This window comes from Apium graveolens, chromosome 7, assembly GCF_009905375.1.
Source record: "Apium graveolens cultivar Ventura chromosome 7, ASM990537v1, whole genome shotgun sequence".
NCBI lineage: Eukaryota > Viridiplantae > Streptophyta > Magnoliopsida > Apiales > Apiaceae > Apium > Apium graveolens.
The window spans coordinates 123,939,167-123,961,607 of NC_133653.1; the positions used below are offsets into that span (position 1 = coordinate 123,939,167).

A 22,441-nucleotide genomic window follows, 5' to 3' on the forward strand; every position below is an offset into this window, starting at 1 on the left:
ATGAGTTTTGGGATCCGCTCTAACTTTTAAAAATCATTTTGAAGACTCGAAAATACTTTATAGAGTGTTTGGAGTAAAGCTGATTTAATGAAGTAAATCAGTCCCCAGAATATTTAGAAAATGACTGAATATTATTATTTAAATAATATTCCCATAAAGAATAATCTTTATAAAAATAATTGAAGTAGAAGTATTAAAACTTATACTTGAAATGGATATCAAATAACCAAAGATATACTTATATGAAAGTACTATCTTTATTTGAATAATCGAAAATAAGTTTGATTATTGACACCTTATTCTTTAATAAAATAAAGAATATATCTCAGCAAATAATCGGAGTCATAGATCCTCAAATGAATATTCAAATAATATTCATTAAATAATATAAACTGAGTCATAAGCCCTCAAATGAATATTCAAATAATATTCAGATAATAAAATAAAAGGAGTCATAAGTCCTCGAATGAATATTCAAAATAATATTCATTTAATATAAAGGAGTCATACGCCTTCGAATAATATTCGAAATAATATTCAATAATAAAATAAAGCTAAAGTTATCGAATAAACCTTATTCGATTAATAGTTTTGAAAACTATGACCATATATATATATAAGTATATATATATATTTATATCCATATATACAAAACCTACTCGGGATCCTCGACTCCCGGTTTTAGAAAATATTTTCACCTTTGGGTCCCTATACTAAGGGTATATGCAAATTACCGCTATCCTCTAGCATAGGTATTATGCAACTTATAAGCAATTGAATCAACAATTAGATATCAAGATTACGAAATAGACATGCTCCAATATATCGCAAGAATTTGCTAATAACCAATATGCATTTATCGCAAGATCATGCATATACACATATACATCACAACAACAGTATAACGGGTAGAAAACTTGCCTGAGCGACTGGGGGTTACGAATGGCTCGGGACGAGTCTGGTAACCTATAAACAACAAGTAAGTTGGAATTAAACCAAAGTCACTTGTAAATCTATACTTTAACTAACTTAGACTCTAACGCTTGTTTTGCGCTTACTGATTCTCTTAAGTCACTCGAGTACCCTCGGCTCCACCATTTTTAATAATTTAACCTTTACGAGTTTTAAGGCGATTCCTTCGCGAGTGTCTTACCAACTGCCTAACACACTTACCATAAATGTTTCATACATTAATTAACCCTTTTTGGTCTTTAACCTATGTTTCAAAGTAAGGCGAGGGGAAAAGTTTCGTTCGCGAAACGCCGTTACTTGAAACGGTCGTTTCTCCTAAACCGTGCATCGGAATCGAACGAACTACATATCAAAACGAAGCTCGTAACATGAGCTATCTAAACATGGCAGTGGTCATAATCTAGCAGGGGGTTCTCGGGTCCTAATGTTATGCACAAAAACAGTCCAAAGAAAATCGGACGTTACGACGGCTATGTTTACGCGATTACCAATGTTTAAACTACTCCAATTAACCACCAACCAACTCATAACCATCAATACAACAAAACTTCACCGAAACCATACCACATCAGTCCATAATCTCCAAGGTTTTCAACTCAAACAACCACAATCAAGACCTATGAACTATAATCAAGCTTCAATTACTAAAACACTTCCAAATCAAACCAAACTACTAATAATCACAATCCATGCTTCTCATTTCACAAAACCAACCATTAAACTTACTAACAAATAAAGTAAAGGCTAGGGTTTGAAGTTTATACCTTCCTTGGGAGGTGTTAAGCTGCTAGGAAGCCTTAGGGAGCCTCCTACAAGCTTGATCTTTCCAAAGAAATCAAGAACACAAAGTTAGGCTTTGAAGTTTCTAAAAGTCCGATTTAAAGAACTGTAAAAATGAGGGTCTTACCATGATTATTTGGACGAGACTTGTGAACAAGAGTTGTAGGTCATATCAATACCTTTCCAATGAGCTATAGAACACAATATTTGAGTGAGAAATGAAGGAGATACAGCAGTTTTAGTATGCTGGTTCTGTTTTGGCCGAGAGCATGAAGAACAATGCCTTGGTTTCTTTTTGATTTTGATGAAAAATGATTTGCTTGGCTTGGTTGGTTTGATTTTTGTGTTTGTTTTAGTAAATTACCTAGTTACCCTTGATTTTGTGTGGTTAAAAAGCCACCACATCTCCTTCCTTCCCATGTCATGCTTGTGTCATCCTCATGATGTCATCCTCCACTCCTTGTCCTCTTTCTATTGGCTGGATGACATCATCCCCACTAATCCCCTTGATTAACTTCCTAATCGTTTGCCTAATGACCGCTGATCTGTTATACGGTTCGCTTAACTTTCATTTTCGTTTATCGTTTGAGGGATCATACCCGGGATCTTATTACTTAGGTTCCCTTAACCTTTCTCAATATATTATATTCCTTTTATGATCCTCTCCTATAATCCTTTAATTTAAATCCTTTTTATCCTGTTACCTTTTTCTCAAATCTTTCCGTATCTAGTGTATTTCCGGGAAAAATCAAAGTGTTCGGATTTGGATTCTGACGATCTTTACATACACTTATATCCCATATAAAGTACTAATAAAATCTCAGAATATCCATATCAGAATCCCTACATAGTGTGGCATGAAAAGTTTTCTCATTCAGCAAAAACACTATTCATAAGGGTTTCAAAAATTTCCAAAAATTGGGGTTATTACAAACTTCATTAAATACTTCATTCAAAGTCATTATTCTTAACCTTAGCATGCAATGGTGATGATAACAAATCAGATAACACGAAACTAGTAAACGCCAACTTTCGTTGTACGAATACCCTACTACCAGACATCCACAAAAGAGATAGAAGATGAATAGATACCAATTATGTTGAGACCCTATATGTTTATAGAATTTGACAACATAAAGGTTTAATGAGAAAGTTATCTATCGTGATTATATAGGGCAAGTAAGATGGTTAAAATTACCTACGAATCATGAATAATAAATACATGAACCTATGCTAGCATGGAAAGTTCAAAATCTCTATATTCATTTTCGCTTCAATAGAGATTAACACGCTATCTTATATTTTAGCTACGCACATAAGACGAATAAGCACAACCAATACTAGGATGTCATATAATCACCACACACTTAGCTATCGAAACAATTAACTATAGAAATCCATAAGTAAATTCGTTATAACCCCATGATAACTATTAGTTCATAATTGAACTCATCGTCACCATGGGTTTCAATGAAAATATAATAATAAACAATGTAAGATTACTAGGGTTCAAAGACAAATAGAAAACAAGCATCCAAGTATCAATTATAATGAAGAATACAAAAGTCTTCTTCTCCGTAGCCGTCTCGTGCTCTCTAGGTCTTCTTATTGCTCTCCCCTCGCTCCTTGTTGTTAAAAATGTCTTTTTATTGAGTATTTATAGGTTTCTAACATATCTGGGCTTCAAAATATCAGAATTGTAGTCAAAACCGGATTCTGCAAAAAAGCATCGGCTCAACCACCCCGAAAAACAGCGCGGGCGCGCTGACTTCTTGACAAACCGGCGCGGCCGCCCCCAAGAGTAGCGCGGTCGCCCTGACCTTCTGGATTTTTGTTCCTTTTCTTGTTTCTTCTGTAACTTGAGTTCCGTCTATCAGAATTTGGCGATCCAATAGTCCACGCGAAGCTCTCGAGATCCTTTACAATTTGGGAATGGCCTTGACTTCAGATTCTTGGCTCTTTTCAGCATATATTCAATAAAAGCTCCATTCTTCCTCCAACTAGTGCCTGTAATGCAATATCACAAAAACATATCAAAAATACCAACAACTTGAGTCTAAAACACCAACTTAAGCTTGTAATAAAGCGTTCCAAGTAGATATAAAATCCACTTATCACACCCCCAAACTTGAATCGATGCTTGTCCTCAAGCATAAACAGACTCAAATCTATAAAACAAACCTAATGCATGAATGCAACTATGTGAATACAACTAAATGATAATGCAATCGATCCCCTCAGAATAACCATAACCAAATGAATAAGCCAACACCTCTAAGAATGCAATAACTCAAAACAGAGTTCGAATAAATCTCACAAATCAACTCACAAACCAGAACGTGCGTGTGTGGAATGGTTAACAGAAATACTCTTGATACTAGATCAATAACCATAACTTATCTATCATCAAAACAATCACAAGTTTATAAATAGAATAGCTGTTAAACACATAATGACTCACAACACTACATTTCTACTCGAGTTATACAAGGATTCATGCTATTATTGAACACATAACAAAGATGCTTATTTGACCGTGCAATAAATGAGGTCCCAAAAGACTTATACAATAATACCCATGTAGCGACCGTTAGGTTAGCGGATCCCAGACTATCAAAGCTTTAGGTCACTAGGCACAAAGTCCCCTAAGAACTTAATAACTCGAGTATTAAAGAGCTCGCCCTTGATCAATTATGCATAAACACATATTTTTTTCTCTTTTCTATTTTTTTTCTTTTTTTTACTTAACTTCTAAATGAGTGCGTTACACTCCATCTCATTCAACCCTAGACTACTCATAAAGATATGTGCCGGCTACTAGCCATTTGACGCCTAGCCTTATTCACAACTAGCAATGAAATCCAAGCTTTTTCTCTATTTAAAATTCAGCGTTCTTTTGCCATTAAGAGAATACCAAAAATTCTAAATATAAACAAGTGATTAAATCTCAACAAATAAACAACTATGATGATGATCTAGCTCAAAAGCAAGCCTATAAGACTTTGTGAAAAAAAATTCTAGCATGAAAATCAATTCATTAGATTCAAACAACCCTCTATTCGTTATCATTACACTCAAACTAAGATTAACTTATCAATCAGAAATAGCTCAACCTAAGGGATCATGTTAAATGCATGCACATGCAACTATATGAACTCACATAAAAACATAAATAAATATGTCAACAAATATGACCTAAATGAACAATCATGCAAAAATATGAATGAAATATAACTAAACATGCAATATGAATCTATATGAATCTATATGGACACACACAAACTAATCCTTACATTATCAACCCCAAACTTAAAATTTTCAATGTCCTCATTGAAGGTAATAATAAGAATTTCAGGAATACCTAGTTAGCAGGAGGATTACCCTCTTCCGGTGGAGGATCAGGTGGCCAATCAACCTCGACACCAGTGTCTCAAAAAGCAGTACCAAGAGCGTGTGTCAAATCTTCAGCAAAACGTCTATGGATGTCATGTATGGCCTCAATACACCGAATCAACATTCTATACTGCGCATCACCAAGACTAAACCTATCAACTATCTGTGGTGCACGAGAGGGACCCTTTATAAGCACGGGCGGAACTGACCAGTCTTTAGATTATCAAAGATATATTCCAACCCCTTGTTCGGAGGTGCACCCAAGAATGCATAACTCAAGTGATCTGGCAGTGGGTTGAGCTCAAGTGTGGGAGCTTCTTCAATCGATGGTTCGAGACGCTACTGAGAAATTTTCAGCTCTGCTAACCAAAGAGAATCGAATGAAATATCCAACTTCCTTTTCCATGGAGGTGCATTCAAAACCTGCATTTGCTCTCCTCCATCTTCATCTTCAATAACAGATTCCCCTATTAAGGATCTCTTCAAGGTATCTTACTTTGGCAATTACTCAAGCTCCGAATTCACGACAGAGTCGACCCACTCTAGTTTAAAGCATTCATCTTTAGTTGTGGGTAACTTTATTGCCTTGAACACATTAAAAGTGACATTCTGATCTTGAACCTTCATCGTAAGCTCTCCTTTTTACACATCGATCATAGTACATCCTGTCGCCAAGAATGGTCTTCCCAAGATAATGGGAATCTTCTTATCCTCCTCAAAGTCTAGAATGATAAAATCAGCAGGGAAGATGAGCTTATCCACCTTAACCAAGATATCCTCCACTACTCTTCGTGGATAAGTGATGGAACGGTCAACTAGTTGCAATGAAATGTGTGTCGGTTTCGGATCAGGTAGACCAAGCTTTTTGAAGATAGACAAGGGCATCAGATTGATGCTAGCTGCCAAATCACACAAGCATTTGTCGAATGATAAGTTTCCAATAGTGCAAGAAATAGTGAAACTTCCAGGATCTTTAAGCTTCGGAGGTAACTTTTGTTGCAGAACAGCACTGCACTCCTCCGTTAGAAAAATGGTGTCTAAGTCATCAAGCTTCACTTTCCGAGATAGAATACCCTTCATAAACTTCGCATAGCTAGGCATCTGTTCAAGAGCTTCAGCGAAAGGTATGTTGATGTGAAGCTTCTTGAAAACTTCCAAGAACTTAGCAAATTTCTTATCCAACTTCTGTTTCTGCAACCTTTTAGGAAAAGGAGGTGGAGGATAGACCTGTTTCGCCCCTGTATTACCCTCAGGAGGAGTGTGTTCCACAGTTTTCTTCCTTGGTTCCAACTCGGCATCCTTCAGCACTTCTTGTTCAGCCACAACTTTATTTTCTGAAACTTGAGATTTTTCAGGCTCTTCGTCATGCTGAATTTGGGTGCTTGCAACCTTTCCAGACCACAAGATGATGGCGTTCACCTGTTCTTCAACTTCCCTCTTTCCTGGATTGGCTTCTGTATCACTAGGAATCATTCCTGGTTGTTGATTCAATAAGGAGTTAACAATTTTCCCTATTTGGTCCTCTAGAGTCTTGATAGAAACAGTCTGGCTTTTGCATATAAGATCTTGGTTTTTGCATATAAACCTCAACTCCTCCAATTCAGATTTTTCATTTGAATATTGACTTGCACCTCCATGAGTTTGTTGTTGAAGTTGGAGTTGTTGTCTTGGTGTAAATTGTTGCTGAAAACCAGGAGGATTGAATTGATTATTTCCAAACTGCTAGAACGACTGTTGCATCGCATTCTAATTGTAGCTCAAGCTGAAGTTGGGATGATTCCAGTTGTCAGGATGATAAGTGTCTGGAACTGGTTGTTATGATCTCTGAAAGTTGCTCACAAACTGAGCTGATTCACTAGATATAGCGCATTGCTCCGTCGTATGCGAACATGCACACAGTTCACAAACACTGGTTATCTAATTAATACCATAGTTAGCCAAAGAATCGATCTTCATAGACAACGCCTTTAGTTCAGCAGTGATAGCCGTAGTTGTATCCACTTCAAGAACTTCTGCTACCTTACCCTGTGGCAATCTCTGGGTTGGATACTGATATTCATTAGCAACCATCAGTTCAATTAGACCATAAGCTCTTTGCCCATAATGCTCCATCTGATGCTGCATCAAGTATTGGTCTAGACTGTGCTCCCAACCCATTATAAAAACAATTGATGATCATCCAATCAGGCACGCCATGATGAGGATACTTCCTAAGCATCTCCTTGTAGCGCTCCCAAGCTTCACATAGAGTTTCTCCCGATTGCAGGACAAATTGAGTAAGAGCATTCCTGAGTGTAGTTGTCTTCGCCATAGGGAAAAAATTAGTAAGAAACTTCTGAGCAAGATCCTCCCAAGTAGTGATAGAACCTGCTGGTAGAGAATGTAACCAGCACCTAGCTTTATTCCTCAGAGAGAATGGGAAAAGCCTCAGCTTTATAGCATCTTCGTAAACATTGTTGAACTTGAAGGTATCACAGATCTCGATGAAATCTCTAATGTGCATATATAGATCTTCTATTGGTGAACCCCAAAACTGGACTGAATTATATACCATCTGACTTATGCTAGGTTTGATCTCAAAGGTATTAGCTGCGATCGCTAGCCTAACAATGCTAGATTGAATGTTGTTGATCTTGGGTTGAGAAAAATCCATCAATGCTTTCGTTCATGCTGCTGGATATCCCATTGTAATGAGTACCTGAAACACAAACAAGTAAATCGTGAAAGTAAAAGGCTCTGAGTCAATGAACTTTAACAACCACTTAAGTCAAGCACATAAACTAAAAACTAACACCGAGTCGCCGGTAGCGGCGCCAAAAACTTGTTAGGGCGAAAATATGTGCTTAAATTACACGCAAGTATACGCATTTGCAAGTAGTATAAGATATAAATCAGATTTATTCCCATAGAGACTCTTTTTAATTAATTTAAGATTATGCACCTATGCAACAATGGTATGGCTATCACTCAATGCTAAGGCAATAATAAGTTGAGATGATTATAAATAAGATTAAACTAACTTGCAATTAAATAAAAATAAAAGTGATTGAATTAACTATATGAGACAAACATGGGATTCTAACTTCATTAAATACTTCATTTAAAGTCATTGTTCTTAACCTTAGCATGCAATCGTGATGACAACTAATCAAATAACACGAAACTAGTAAACACCAAATTTTGTTGTACGAATACCCCACTACCAGATATCCACAAAATAGATAGAAGCTGAATATATACCAATTATGTTGAGACCCTATATGTCTATAGAATTTGAAAATATAAAGGTTTAATGAATAAGTTATCTATCGTGATTACATAGGGCAAGTAAGATGGTTAAAATTACCTACAAATTATGCATAATAAATACATGAACCTATGCTAGCATGGTAAGTTCTAAATCTCTATATTCACTTTTGCTTCAATAGAGATTAACACGCTTTCTTATATTTTAGCTACGCACATAAGAAGAATAAGCACAACCAATACTAGGATATCATATAATCACCACACACTTAGGTATCGAAATAATTAACTATAGAAATCCATGAGTAAATCTATTAGAACCCCACAATAACGATTAGTTCATAATCGAACTCATCGTCACCATGGGTTTCAATGAAAACATGATAATAAAAAATGTAAGATTACTAGGGTTCAAAGACAAATCGAAAACAAGCATCCAAATATCAACTATAATGAAGAATACAAAAGTCTTCTTCTCCATAGTCGTCTCGTGCTCTCTAGGTCTTCTTATTGCTCTCCCCTCGCTCCTTGTTGTTAAAAACATCTTTTTTATTGAGTATTTATAGGATTCTAACAGATTTGGGCTTCAAAATATCAGAATTATAGTCAAAACAGGTTTCTGCAAAAAAGCACTGGCACAGCCACCCCGCAAAACAGCGCGGGCGCGCTGACTACCGGTGCGGCCGCTCCCAAGAGTACCGCGGCCGCCCTGACCTTCTGGATTTTTGTTCCTTTTCTTATTTCTTCTATAACTTGAGTTCCGTCTGTCAGAATTTGGCGATCCAATAGTCCACACGAAGCTCTCGAGATCCTTTACAATTTGAGAATGGCCTTGACTTTAGATTCTTGGCTCTTCTCAGCATTTATTCAATAAAAGCTCCATTCTTCCTCCAACTAGTACCTGTAATGCAATATCACAAAAACATATCAAAAATACCAACAACTTCAGTCCAAAACACCAACTTAAGCTTGTAATGAAGCGTTTCAAGTAGATATAAAATCCACTTATCAGCGGCATTGGTAAAAGAGGAAGAAGGTCTCCAATCACTGATTTACTACGTAAGTAAGAGACTGTTGGATGCAGAAACTAGAAACACCAACATGGAAAAGTTAGTATAAGCCCTTATCCTTGCGGTACGGAACTAAGGCCATTTTTCAAGCTCATCGGATAGAGGTCCGCACCGCTTATCCTCTCAGGAATATTTTACATAAGCCTAAGTCATTAGGAAGGATGTTAAAAGCAGTAGAGTTGGGGAAATTCGATCTGGATATTTTCCTCGGACAGCCGTCAAAGGACAAGCATTGGTTGACGTTATCCTTGAGTTCAATTCTGAGGTAGATGATAAAGCTATAGTGTTGGTAGAACCTTCCTCACAAGGAAATGCTCCTGTCAAAATGAGAGAAGAGTTCCCACACTCTTGGTGGGTCTTACACGTTGATGGGGCCGTGAATAATAATGGAGCAGGAGCTGAGAGTATTTTGGTTATCCCAGAGGGACATCGTCTAATGAGTGCCATCCACTTCAAGTTTCATGTCACAAATAATGATGCTGAGTATGAAGCACTAATCAATGGCTTGAAGATAGTTTTGGAAGTGGGAGTTGTAAATTTAATAGCTCGGAGCGACTCAGAGTTGGTGGTAAATCAGGTTAATGGAGGGTTCCAGGCACGAGGCCCTCGAACTGAATTATATATAATATGTGTGCAGCGCTTGCTTCGAATGTTTGGAAGCACCAAGCTGGAAGGCGTTCCGAGAGAAAAAAATGGCAATGCAGATTTCTTGGAAAAAATGGGCTCAGAGATGGACAGTGTGTCGCTGGGACAAATTCCCTTGGGAATTTAGGAAATTCCTAGTATCCCAGAAATAAGTGTGCTTCAGATGGAAGAGCTCTCGCCGGATACTTGGATGACACATATTTATAACTATATCCGGGCAGGAACTTTGTCGGAGGACAAGCTACAGGCTCGACGCCTTTGTTATCAGGCTGCGAAATACGTTGAATATGATGGGGTGCTATACAAGAGAGGGTTTAATCAACCGCTGTTACGATGTGTAGATATGGAGGAAGGAAATTATATTTTTAGAGAAGTACATGAAGGTATTTGTGGCAATCACTCGGGGGGTGGCTCGTTGGCATTGAAAATCCTGAGACAGGGATATTATTGGCCAACCATGAAAGAAGATGCCTTCAAATTTATCAGGGCATGTGATCGTTTCCAACGATTTGCTAACTATTTAGACACTCCAACAACGTCCGTAACTTTTTCGGTGAGTCCCTGGCCTTTTGTTATGTGGGGGATTGACCTCATTGGAGAACTCCCCAAGGCCAAGGGGTGTGAAATATGTCGTCGTAGTTGTTGATTACTTTACGAAGTGGGCAGAAGCTATGCCATTGGCCATGATCACAGCTAAGAAAATTAAATATTTCATCTTTAATTCTATAGGTTGCAGATTTGGTATTCCATACAAGCTCATATCTGACAAAGGGAAGCATTTTAACAGCAAAGAATTGAGAAAGCTTTGCAAAGACTTGAACATCAAGAAGGATTTCACCGCAGTCTATCACCTGTAAAGTAATGGCCAGAAGGAGGCCATCAACAAGATCATTAAACATACTCTGAAGGCCATGCTAGAAGAAAAGAAGGGAGTGTGGCCGGAGCAAATGCCAATGGTCCTTTGGTCGTATAACACAACTTCGAGGTCGACTACGGGCGAGTCCCCTTTTCTGTTAACCTATGGGTATGAAGCTATTATTCCTGTGGAAGTGGGAGTTGGATCATTTTGAAGGGATTTGTTCATCGAGGAAGATGCAGAGGTTAATCAAAGGCTCTATTTGGATTTGCTGGACGAAGCTAGAATGAATTCTCAGTTGAAACCTGCTGCATATCAGCAAAGAATCGCAAGGTATTTCAATAAGAAAGTGAAGTATGTGCCCCATAAGGTGGGAGATCTTGTGTGGCGAAAAGTCATGCCAAATACTAAGATAACTCAGCACGGGGTGCTTGGAGCTAATTGGGAAGGACCGTACAGGATCAAAGCTATACTTTGGAAGGGAACTTATCGCTTGGAAGACTTAGATGGCAAGCTTATCCCTCGAGCAGGGAATGCAGAGCACTTGCAAAAGTATTTTCAGTAGGATGCGGCCTTGGCCCCTCATTTCTATGATTGATTTTTATGTAATAGACTAGTAGAAAATAAATTGCTCCGCCTAGTATGACTACGAACCCTGGAACTAGCTGAAGAATAAAATTTTCAAATAATCTCCCCATAGAGCATAGTAGCCATGGGACTAGTGTAATATTCACACTAGAGCGCATTATCAATAAAAGAGAAAAGTTGCTTCAGTTGTTTGCTTGTCAGGCATTTATGCTCTAAGAAAAAGATAGGGTGCGCCCTATCTTGGAAGTACCTTAATAATAATAATAATAATAATAAGGGAAAGGTTATCTATACTACACAAACAAAGATTGCCATAATATAATATTCTACTTATAATAGTTAAATTCCATATATACTAAGGGATGTGTAAAACCTGCAGATTATTGAATGCGCCCTCTACATCAGAGGATGGAAAGAATCTTAAGTTAAATATCTACTAAGGTCAGAGGCGTGCCCTAAAGGAAGGCGCACCATGATCTAACATTTTGGCCAAAGTCTAGAGTTAGAACTATAAGATAAAACAGTGACATCAGTTTGATTTGGGAATATAAGGAGGCTTACCTTTCTTAATTAGCTTTAAAAGAATATTATGTTCTAAGTTAACCTAAGATTAAGATATCAAGGCACGCCTTTATAGTAGGATGTACCTCAAGTTTCTATACTTAGCAAATCTTATTAGAACAAAAATGAAAAATATGCGATTGATGTGGTAAAGCATTTGTGAAGAAAACTAAGATAAAAATCTGTACACAACAGGGCTCGCCCTAAAGGTAGAGGCGCCTTGACAAATTTTATCCTTGAGAAATTTCTATGCATAGATGATAAAAAATGCTTACTTTTTGGCCATATATTTATCATCTATGATGTTAGTACGTGACTTCTAAAATTTATAAGGCGCACCCTAACCATTAAGGCGTACCATTCATTTGGTACTTAGAAACCTTTTGTAGAAAGTTTACCCTTATATACTTTTTAAAAGAAATGAAATTGGGTAAAACCGTATGATAGTCATAATGCAAAGTAAAAAGTAGCAAATGATTAAGTCATACAACTTTGCACGATATCAAAAGAGGGCTGGCACCTCAACGTATTTAGAAAGTCAGGTTAACAGAAGAAGATTAATAATGAAGCTCAGGGCGCGCCCTCAGCGTTCTCAGTTGGAGGAATGGATTGGAGAGGAATTGTTGGATCAACTTCGGGCGCGTCCTTAGAAGCTTCGTCAGTAGGCGCGCCTTCGGCTTCTTCTTCAAGACCAAGCTACACTCTCATTTCTTTGATCTCTGCATCATATTATCTTTTGAACTCCATCATCTCTACGATAATCTCTTCGCCAAACTTCTCGAAAGAGTACTCCGAGTCATTTGCTACGAACCGCACTCTGTAGAAGTGAAAGCCATGAGCGAAGGCTTCATCATTAACCTCCCTCTTTTCGTTTGTCCATCTATCCCTTTGTTGTCCCTCGACGTATTCGATCCTAAGATTCATTTCTCCCAGCTTAGTATGAAGAGAGGTAGCTTTCTTGTTGGCAATCTCGAGTTGAGAAGTTAAGTTGGCCACCTCATCCTTAAGAAAAGAGATTTCAGAGACCTTGGCATTAATGTCCTTGGAATGGAGAAAGTCTTTGTCTTTCAGAGTGTTTTACAAGATGTCATTGTCACCCTGCAACCTCTCTAGGCGCGCCTTCTCTTCTAAAAGTTTATCCACCTCCAGGTTAGAATGGATGAATATCTTCCAGGAAGCCTTAATAGAAGCCCTGGTGGCATCCTCCAAGCTCATGGCTCGCCATTGCTCCACCTCCTCATTTGTGACATGGAGAGAACCCAAAGGACCAAGGAGGTTCAAAGCAGTAGAAGATCCAGAAGGCACGCCATTTGTCCTTGGTCGCTTGGGCGCGCCCAGTTTTTATGATTAGCCTTTTTGGGATGGGAATAGGTTGAGGAACACGAACTGGAGTAGGGATGGATGTTTGGGCCTTGGCAACATCTTTCTTTGTCTTGGCCTTAGGTTTATCGCCAGTACGTGATCTGAATGACTTGGAGATCTTAGAAGGAGCCATTTCTGCACAATAAACATTTGGAAAGATATTAAAAAGTAACAAAATCGAGGCAAGCCTGATAATAAGGGCGCGCCCTATGTATGCAAATATAACAGGATGAATGTGCATTAAATAAATGTTTGGTAGGTATACAAAAATGCAGTAACAAACAAGTGCAAATGGTTTAAGAAAAGTCTAATCAGGACATAATAACAAGGAGTGACAGGCAAGTAACATGTGCAAAACAGCATGAAAAACAGGGTAGATTAAAGTATGGTGTACAATATAAAAATAAAAAGTGTTTAAGCTAAGAAAAGATAATGAAGGCGCACCCTGTGTACTTTAGGGCGCGTCCTCATAAATACTTAGGTTATCCAAACCTAAGGGGGTTCATTTGGTGCAGTACTATCTTCGCACTCCTCTTCGCCTCCTTCCTCGTCACTATCAATCTTTACGACACGATTTATGGGGACGCCCTTCCTAAACTCCATATACTTACATTTGGTGCCAACACGATCAGACAAGATCCCAACTCTCATTAAGTTGGATCTAGTAACCAATATCTTTAGATTTCATCTGTCCGCAGCGATTTTGAGTATTACATCGGCACGCTCTTTGGGTGCGCCCTCAAGTTCGCGCACAAAAGGTTTATCTGTTATAATAGACAGGAAGAGTATAAGAGAATAGATCGAAAGACAGAAGATAATAGAGGTGAAGGAGGCCCTTACTTGGTTCCCTGTTAAACTGAATCCTGATTCTGGGCACATCATACAAATAGAAAAAGTTCTATTTTCACCCCTTCTCATGGCTGACTTTTCCTGAGGAGAAGCCTTTCTTGTTGTGTAGTTTGTCCATGACCAAATAGAAATACCCATGGTCAGATTTCCTAAGGCTAAAAAAATGAATTACGTCATCCATAGTGGGAGCTAGGAAGCCCATGTCCATGTACAAGATGTATAGAGCAAGAATAAACTTGTAGCTGTTGGGGGATAATTGGAGCGACGCCAAGTCATACATCTCAATCACGTCCCTCAAGAAGGGATGGAGAGGCGCGCCCACTTCCAAGGATACGAGTTTCGGGCTTGTAACCATCCTAGGGATCCTGAAGTTTCTACCATAGTTAAAGATGTGTGGGCGCATCATACTTAGAGGGCGCGCTCATATACCTTCCATATCATAGAATTCCATCAGCCACTCATATTGCTCATCTGAAAAGGATGAGGGTAGCCCAACACAGAACAGTTTGCCCTGTTCTTTTTTAAAACGCTTTTTCACCGCCTCGGTGCAAGGTTCACACTTGCTCCAATTATAGTCTAATTCACTATCAGAAATCTTGCAGTGTTCGAAGGGGACAGGTGAAGGTTCAGGAGAAGTTGAGAATTGGTAGGTAAAGAAATTTGTTTCTTCTTTAAGTTCAGGAGAATCTGTGTCAGGTGCGCCCACCGAGTTGGGGGAAGCGGGCTCGCCCTGAGATTGTGGGGGAGATAGGCTTGGTGAGATTGACTTGTAAGAAACCTTGATGGGCCTGCACCAACATTAACTCTAATCTCAGTGCTTATATACCTATCTGCATTCAGTTCCTCGAGCCAATCATCTAGATCCGTGTCCACAGGAGCTGGTGACCTTTCTTTTCGGATTAACTTTGTTTTCCTTTTCGTTGAGCCAAAGGAAGATTATCTAGAGAGTCGCTTGGTGATTCTACCATGAAATTGCTTTCTTTGGATTCTTGAATAAGGCGCGCTTCTTGTCTTAAAAAATTCAGGAGTTATGTGAGCGTCTGGAAAGTTTGGGCTGAAAGAGATAGCTGGGGGAGAATAGATCCCAAGCCTTGTACAAAAATCTTTAAAGGGATGAAAAGGAGAGGACGCGCCCTCGTCTGCCAGGTGTATAAAACTAATAAAAGAATTTATCTAAGGGCGCGTTCATTGAAGAAATAAGATATGATAAAAATCGAAAAGAGATAAGGCGCGCCTTAAAAAAGAGAAGATATGTCTAATTTCAAAATGTAAAAGGGTGACAATTACGGGCAGTATTTAAAAAGATATGGCGTGTCCTAGGATGTTGGCGTGCCTTAAATAATTATGTGGTGTGATAGGATTGTTGCTAATGACGAAAATAGGTGGCACGCCTAAACAGATATAAATAATCATCATCAATTTAACGAAGATATCGAAAGTAAAAACATGGCGCGCCCTAAGATTATCTATGACTGTTTGTGTCCTAAGGTGCGCACCCTATGTCTTATCAGGAGAAAGCTATTCTAAGATGATTGTTATAATTCCATAAATACAAAATTCGAATTTGAAAATCTAAAATTATGGATCTAAATTGATATATAAGCAATACATACACATATATACACAATAACTGTGAAGAACATAAAGGAATACAAGAAAGAAGTATAATAGTTTCTATAGCATGCACGGTGATATACCTAATAAAACTGGAAAAAGAAAGAAGTTTCAAGTACCTTTTTAGTTGATGGAGAAACTGACCGAAAAGAAACTTAAGGATGATTGAAAAAATGGCTGATTCTGGGAGGAATGAAGCTCTCAATTGTCGCCTGAGTTATTTTTTCTGAAAAGAAGAAAAGAAAGAGTAAAGTAAAAATGTAAAAATGATTGCTTGTATTTATAGGTAAAGAGGACAGTTGTCGGTCCCATCAATCACGTCAGTCACGATTCCCGAAGAAAAAGGAACCATCTCAAGACCATTTAGAATTCCACAGACGCGCCCTCTTGAAGGCACGCCATATCTGATTAGTATAGCAATTCGAATTTTTGAATAAAAGTGAAATAAGGTGTTTTAAAGGGGAGCCCTGTTAAGGCGCGCCCTGTATAATAATATTGATGGTGTAAGTTTATACAAAATTTCTGCTGAAAGAGTAAAAATTCCAATTCCATTTTCAATAGCATATGGAATTTGGGGGTAGTTATTATGCCTGAAATTCGGTATAAACCATATTTGGATCAAAATCAGATAGAATGGTTAAAAATTTGATATATCCATGCCTAAGATTGAGGAAATAGTGAAGGAAACACCTCAAACCACAGAAATGGGAGGCGCCCCCTTTTAAATTTGTAAGGGCGCGTCCTGTACATATAAAAGATGAAGGAATGAAGAAAGGAAGGTGAATTATTAAGATTGACTACTTCACAGGCCTGGAATTGGGAAGGCGCGTCCGTCCCTTAAATGAAGAGGGCGCGTCCCTCTTAAGAAAAGAGTCATTTAATTAGGAGCCCTGAGTTGATCCCTGATATAGGGAAACACTTAAGGGCGCGCCCTAAGTATGCTTGAAAATGATTTGAAGAAATGCTGATTTGGTTACTTGGACAAATTCTTTGGATAATTCAAGGAAGATGGAGGTTATCATTACTAACGTATTTGCTGCAGGTACTCTATTGAAGAACTCATTCCTGTAATGCAACCACAGGAAGGCGGTGTCCGTGGTCAGAGACCTCCAGGGGTATGCCTGGACGGAAGGCCTCCTCCTGTAGTCAATGAGTGTCCTTATTGGGGATGTGGGGTAAATTCTGATGTGTGCTTTGGGAGCTTTGTCTCTGTAGTCAATGGGTGTCCTCGTTGGGAGAATTTGGAGTATCCTGCATGTAACATCCGGGAAATATCGTGTAATTATTAGTATCAATATATGATTATTATGTGAATATTATATGAATTTTTGGTGAATTATCTGATGATTGATAATAATATTTGTATGTTTGTATATAATAAAATGTGAGTATGTTAATTTTAATATGTCTAGAATAAGATATAGATAATTAAGGTATTTTTCTGGTAATTTATGGAGTGTTATATGATTTTATAATAATTTATGAATTTATTAATTATTTTCTGAGTAATTATAAAATTATTTTATAAAGCCGGGAATCGTCTGAATTCAACCATTTTTACGTTTTTACAACCCGAAACTCTTCCGAAAACTCCTTCCTAACCTAATCTGGTAATTCCGGACATTTTCTGTGCTTTGACTTTTTCGATCCGGATTACGGTTTGACCCGTGCGCGGCCCGGCGCAAGATTTTCGATACGATAACCATTTCGATAAATCAACAAAACCCGTATTCTTAAAAGACGGGATAATATTACATTATTCTCGTATAAAGTGTTTTATAAAAAGCCCGGTTGGGATAATTATCCAAAACTGATATCAAATCGGATCGTTATTGCAGTTACTTAGCGGCTTAGCAACTAATTTAACGATCCAAAATGATCCAGAACAAACCAATATTCCGTAAATATAAATAGCATATTTCTTATTTTATTTTATTCGTTTATTCATTTACAACCAGTAAAAATACAGTAAATAGAGAGAAAAACCCTAGAAACCGATATATTCCTGAGAATCAAACGCACGAACTAAGGTGTTACCGAACTTCGATTTAAGCGTGTAATATATCAAAACGAAGCTCTCGAAAAGTACTTTCTGAATCAATCAACCATTTTAGTGCAACAATTAAGGTAATTTTCTTATTTATTTATTTATATTCGAATTATTTGATGATTAAATTATGAAAATTTGTTCTTGATGTTGTTGATACGATTTGATGATTCTATCGTGTAGATAATATTTTTCTGGTCAATTTGATATATTATATGTCAAAAACCGAGTTCAATAACATATAGAAATTGAGGTTTGATTTTTCTGAAAATTTAAAAATTAGGGTTATTGAATGTTCTTGATTTAGAAATTCGGGGGTTTTCGATTCTGGGGTTATCAGCTGAATTTAATGATATGAACAGCTTTATATTGAATTGTAGAATCGATTCATGTGTTTAGTTTCACCAAACGATTAATAAATTAGTTAAATCGAAATTTTATTTAATTTTGTTTTAATCGTTTTTAATTTTAATTTTACAGATTATTTATAACATGTTTGTCAATTTTGATCCTGGTGTTTGATTGTATGCTTTACAAGCTTTAATTCCATGTATAACTTGATTGATTTGGTTAAGAAATGGAGTGGTTCATGATTTTGTCGGAACTCGGTTCGAGTTCGCCAACTTTGCATAAGTTTTGACCGGAGAATGGATTTCCGGGACTGTTGGGATTAGCAGAGGCACTGTTCATGTTGATGAGAGTGATTGGAATGAAAACGATCTGAAAACCGGAACGATTCCTGTGGTTTTGGCAGTCAATCGAGGTTGGCCGGAAGTGCAAGGGGCTGCCGGATTGTTTCCAGAATCCGGCCGGCAACCCGGCGGTTCTTGGCAACCTGTTTGCCGACCCGAAATCAGACCCGAGTTTGATCCATTTTTCTCAATTCTGTTTTTCAAAACATATTTCTGAAAAATCCTGTTTTAAAATAATTCAGAAATCTATTATTTAATTTCTAAAATTCATTTTTAATCCCTAAAATCATTATTTTTATTCCAAAATTCATTTTAAATTCAAAAACATATCTGATTTATTTTGTTAATTAATTTTAGTTAGTCTTTAATTATTTTAAGTAATCAATTAATTTAATATTAATTGATTAATTAACTTAATTAATTATTAATTGATTTTAATTGATTTAATAAATAGATTTAATTATTTATTCTTGATTTAAAAATTCTGAAAAATAGTTTTGGACTTTAAAATATTATTCTAAAATTATTTTTAAGGCTCGATAATTATTATAAAGTTATTTTAAAGTCATATTTAGATATTTGAACCCTATTATTTAATTATTAAATGATTCAGAGACCGTTTTAATTCCGAAAAATGTTCAAAAATTCATAATAAATCAACCATTCGTCCGTTTAATACGAAATAAACGCCTCTAAAATCAGAAAAATATTTTTCTTCTATTAAAAATATTTTCGAGACCTAAACTCATTTTTATCTAAAGGACGTTTGCCTTGTAGATCATCCCGAGTCAATAATTGATTGATAAAATATTTTTTTTGACCCGATTTCAATTCTAAATGTATTAAGACCTATCTTTTGTCGATCCAACTTATGTGCTACATGAATTACGTGATTTATGTGTTATATGATTACATGCAATATGTGTACGTGTTATGTGGATAATGAGTTAGCGTGTCTTTTAAACATTATCTGATTGAGATGTGATCTTTATCTGTTATTATCGGGCGGGTAGATAATAAGAATAAACGTATAGACTAGACAATTATATGTATATTGTCAGTTCATTGAATAATATTATTTATGATAAATGCACATAGTTCGAGGCATGCAAAGCCAGACAGAAATTGTAGAAGTAAAGCCTGATAGCGTGTAGTAATGAAACGAGTGGATTCAGAATAAAGATATACCTAAGGAAGTAAATGATAAGAAAGGTCAAGTAGCCTGTCAGGAGGAATACAGATACAACAAGACTGAGTGATATGCCAGCTAGTTAAAGATCAGTAGATTATCAATTGAGGCAAGTATTCCTAACCTTTCTCCTAAAATACTGCATATATTTATTCGCTCCTATTCTAAGTTCAGAATATTTAAATGTTTTATATTTCGCTGCAATTACTCTTATTATGCCAGATCTTTTCATTATTGTTCCTATAATTCAATTGCTCTCTTGAACAAATACCCATTCGTGAACCCTGATTTGGGATGTTTTGAAATCAAAATGATTTGATATCAAAATACTCTACGGGCTGGACGGTTATTATGAGGACCAGTGATGAGCTGGATCCTATGGGTCGGGGATGGACCGGACATTTGGGCCATAGTGCCTGGGTACCTATATGTTGGTGGGTCTATGCAGTTGGGTATAGATCCGCACTGTATCCTGACTGATCAGCAGGTTATAGTGCATATTTTGGTTTCTAGTGTCCAGTCTAATTTATTGTTGATCGCCATTAACGGCGTTCCTTCCCGAATAGTTCATAATTACAAACTCAAACAGAGATTTGATTCAAAAGGATGAAATATTGAAACAATCACTGTTCTTTTACAGACTAATGTGATTTATGATTAAAGGCCAATGAGGGATGATGTTTTGTTCGCTCAACTATTTAAATATGTAAAGACGTTTTTAAAATCATTCAACAATCATTTCCAGGAATTTTCTGATCTGATACCTGGAAACCATTTATGATACTTGCTGGGCATTTTTGGCTCACTCTTGCTTTGTGAACTCTTATTTCTTCCAGTATCATATGAAGGCAAAGTGAATAGCTTTTAATAGACAGCAAAAGTGGTGAGATTCCAGCTGAAGAAATTTGGAGATGCTAGAGTGATCAATACAAGGAAATTAGTAATGAGGTAATGAAATTGTATCTAGACAATGTAATTTTAGAAGGTTAGATTCTTGTTTCATACTATAACCTGTAAGCGATCCTGAATATGAGGGGTTATCTGTATATTTATTTTAATATACAGGTTTAAATTATTTAGATTTGTGTAGTGACATCCAATCCTAACCTCGAATTTGAGAGATGTCACAGTTGGTATCAGAGCTACAGGTTATTGGTCACTGAAATAAGAATAGGTGAGGGTAAGATAGGAGTGATAGATCATATGAGGGGTTATCTCTATATTATTTAATATACAGGTTTTTTATTATTATTTAAAGTTGTGTAGTGACACCCAATCCTAACCCCGGATTTGGGGGTGTTACACTGCACTTTGCACCCAAAAGTTTGGGATCACTTGTCCTACAATCTAGTAAGGGCTCCTTATACGGGGGACAAGGATGCGTCCAACATTTAGGGTGAACCACGGCTATACCTGCGTCCATGGATTAGAGAAACAGCTGGTAGCGGAGGTTTATCCTTGGTCAGTGAGATGCCTTATCCGTGAAATCTCGAAGCCGCGGACGAGCCTTGGGCCTTTGTGGTTGGGTCTCATCGGCGGACATTCCTAAAACTAGTAGAAGACGGTTTCCAGTAGGTTTTTACTGGGGCTCGGGACAAGAGATCTAAGCCCATTAGGTTTCTTGTTCCCCAAGAACTACGTTGGCTTGATTCCCTATAAATGGGGATACGTAGGCAAATTGTAAAGGGTAAGAAGCGAGAGCGAAAAGGAGCCACCACTAACCCTAAGCAATCTCAGCCACCAATAATCACCACCACCAAACACTATTCATACTTCCCGACAAACACTGTTCATAAAATCGGACCATTATTGTTTACGTTTTTCGACGAAGAACCGCCGTCACAGATCTTGTTTCCAGCTACGAACCTCAAACTTTGTTACTCCCGAATTCCTACGTCAACAGTTTGTGTCATCCTCTTCATAATTTAATCTTTATTTTCTTGATCGATGAGTAGATTATATAAAACAAATCAATATTTGAGCACGGTCATGCATTTCATCATCTCACTCAAACAAGAGGCCAATAATATCACTCCTAAAATAGGAGGGTTAAATCTCATCTAGATCATTCATATTTCTCGTACGATTCATAATATACTCAATGTTTACTTATATTATTAACCGGTCAATGATAACTTTTAATAGAATCGAAGTGTATATTTTTATTATCTAATACATGTGCTTGTGTTTTGACTTTAGTATCACGGTATGATCAATGAGATGTAATTATCAGTCAACAAACACACTAGTCTCAATGTATTATTATCGTCCCTTAATAATAATACTTGATTAAGGACCTTTAGGAGTATCAATATTATTCTCATAATCTCAGTTTTAAGTCGCGTAATTAGAAATATAGAATTACATATCATATTCCAAGGACATTTAGTCATCTAATCTTTTATCGCAAAAAATAAAAATATATTAAATTTTTAAAAAATAATCCATATAAAATCATAATTAATAATCCAAATATTTCATAACATAAATATAATAATTTTGTCTTTATAGCGCACACACTAATAGATCAGACACTAATAGATCGTTCTTGTGGAGTGGCTCGTCTGATATTACTAG

At 37.0% G+C, this 22,441-nt stretch overlaps 1 protein-coding gene and 1 non-coding gene across 2 annotated transcripts; both read left to right on the top strand.

Moving 5' to 3' along the window:
* Positions 1 to 7,334: 7,334 nt before the first annotated feature.
* On the top strand, positions 7,335 to 7,441 carry LOC141675752 (small nucleolar RNA R71). Its single transcript, XR_012556387.1, has one exon. It is a non-coding gene; the product is annotated as a small nucleolar RNA R71 (small nucleolar RNA).
* A 2,828-nt stretch (positions 7,442 to 10,269) lies between these two features.
* LOC141674025 (uncharacterized) lies at positions 10,270 to 11,527 on the top strand. Its single transcript, XM_074480751.1, has 3 exons — positions 10,270 to 10,724; positions 10,843 to 10,959; positions 11,179 to 11,527. Exons 1-3 carry the CDS (start codon positions 10,270 to 10,272, stop codon positions 11,525 to 11,527), a joined length of 921 nt encoding a protein of 306 aa, XP_074336852.1.
* The last annotated feature ends 10,914 nt before the right edge of the window (positions 11,528 to 22,441 follow it).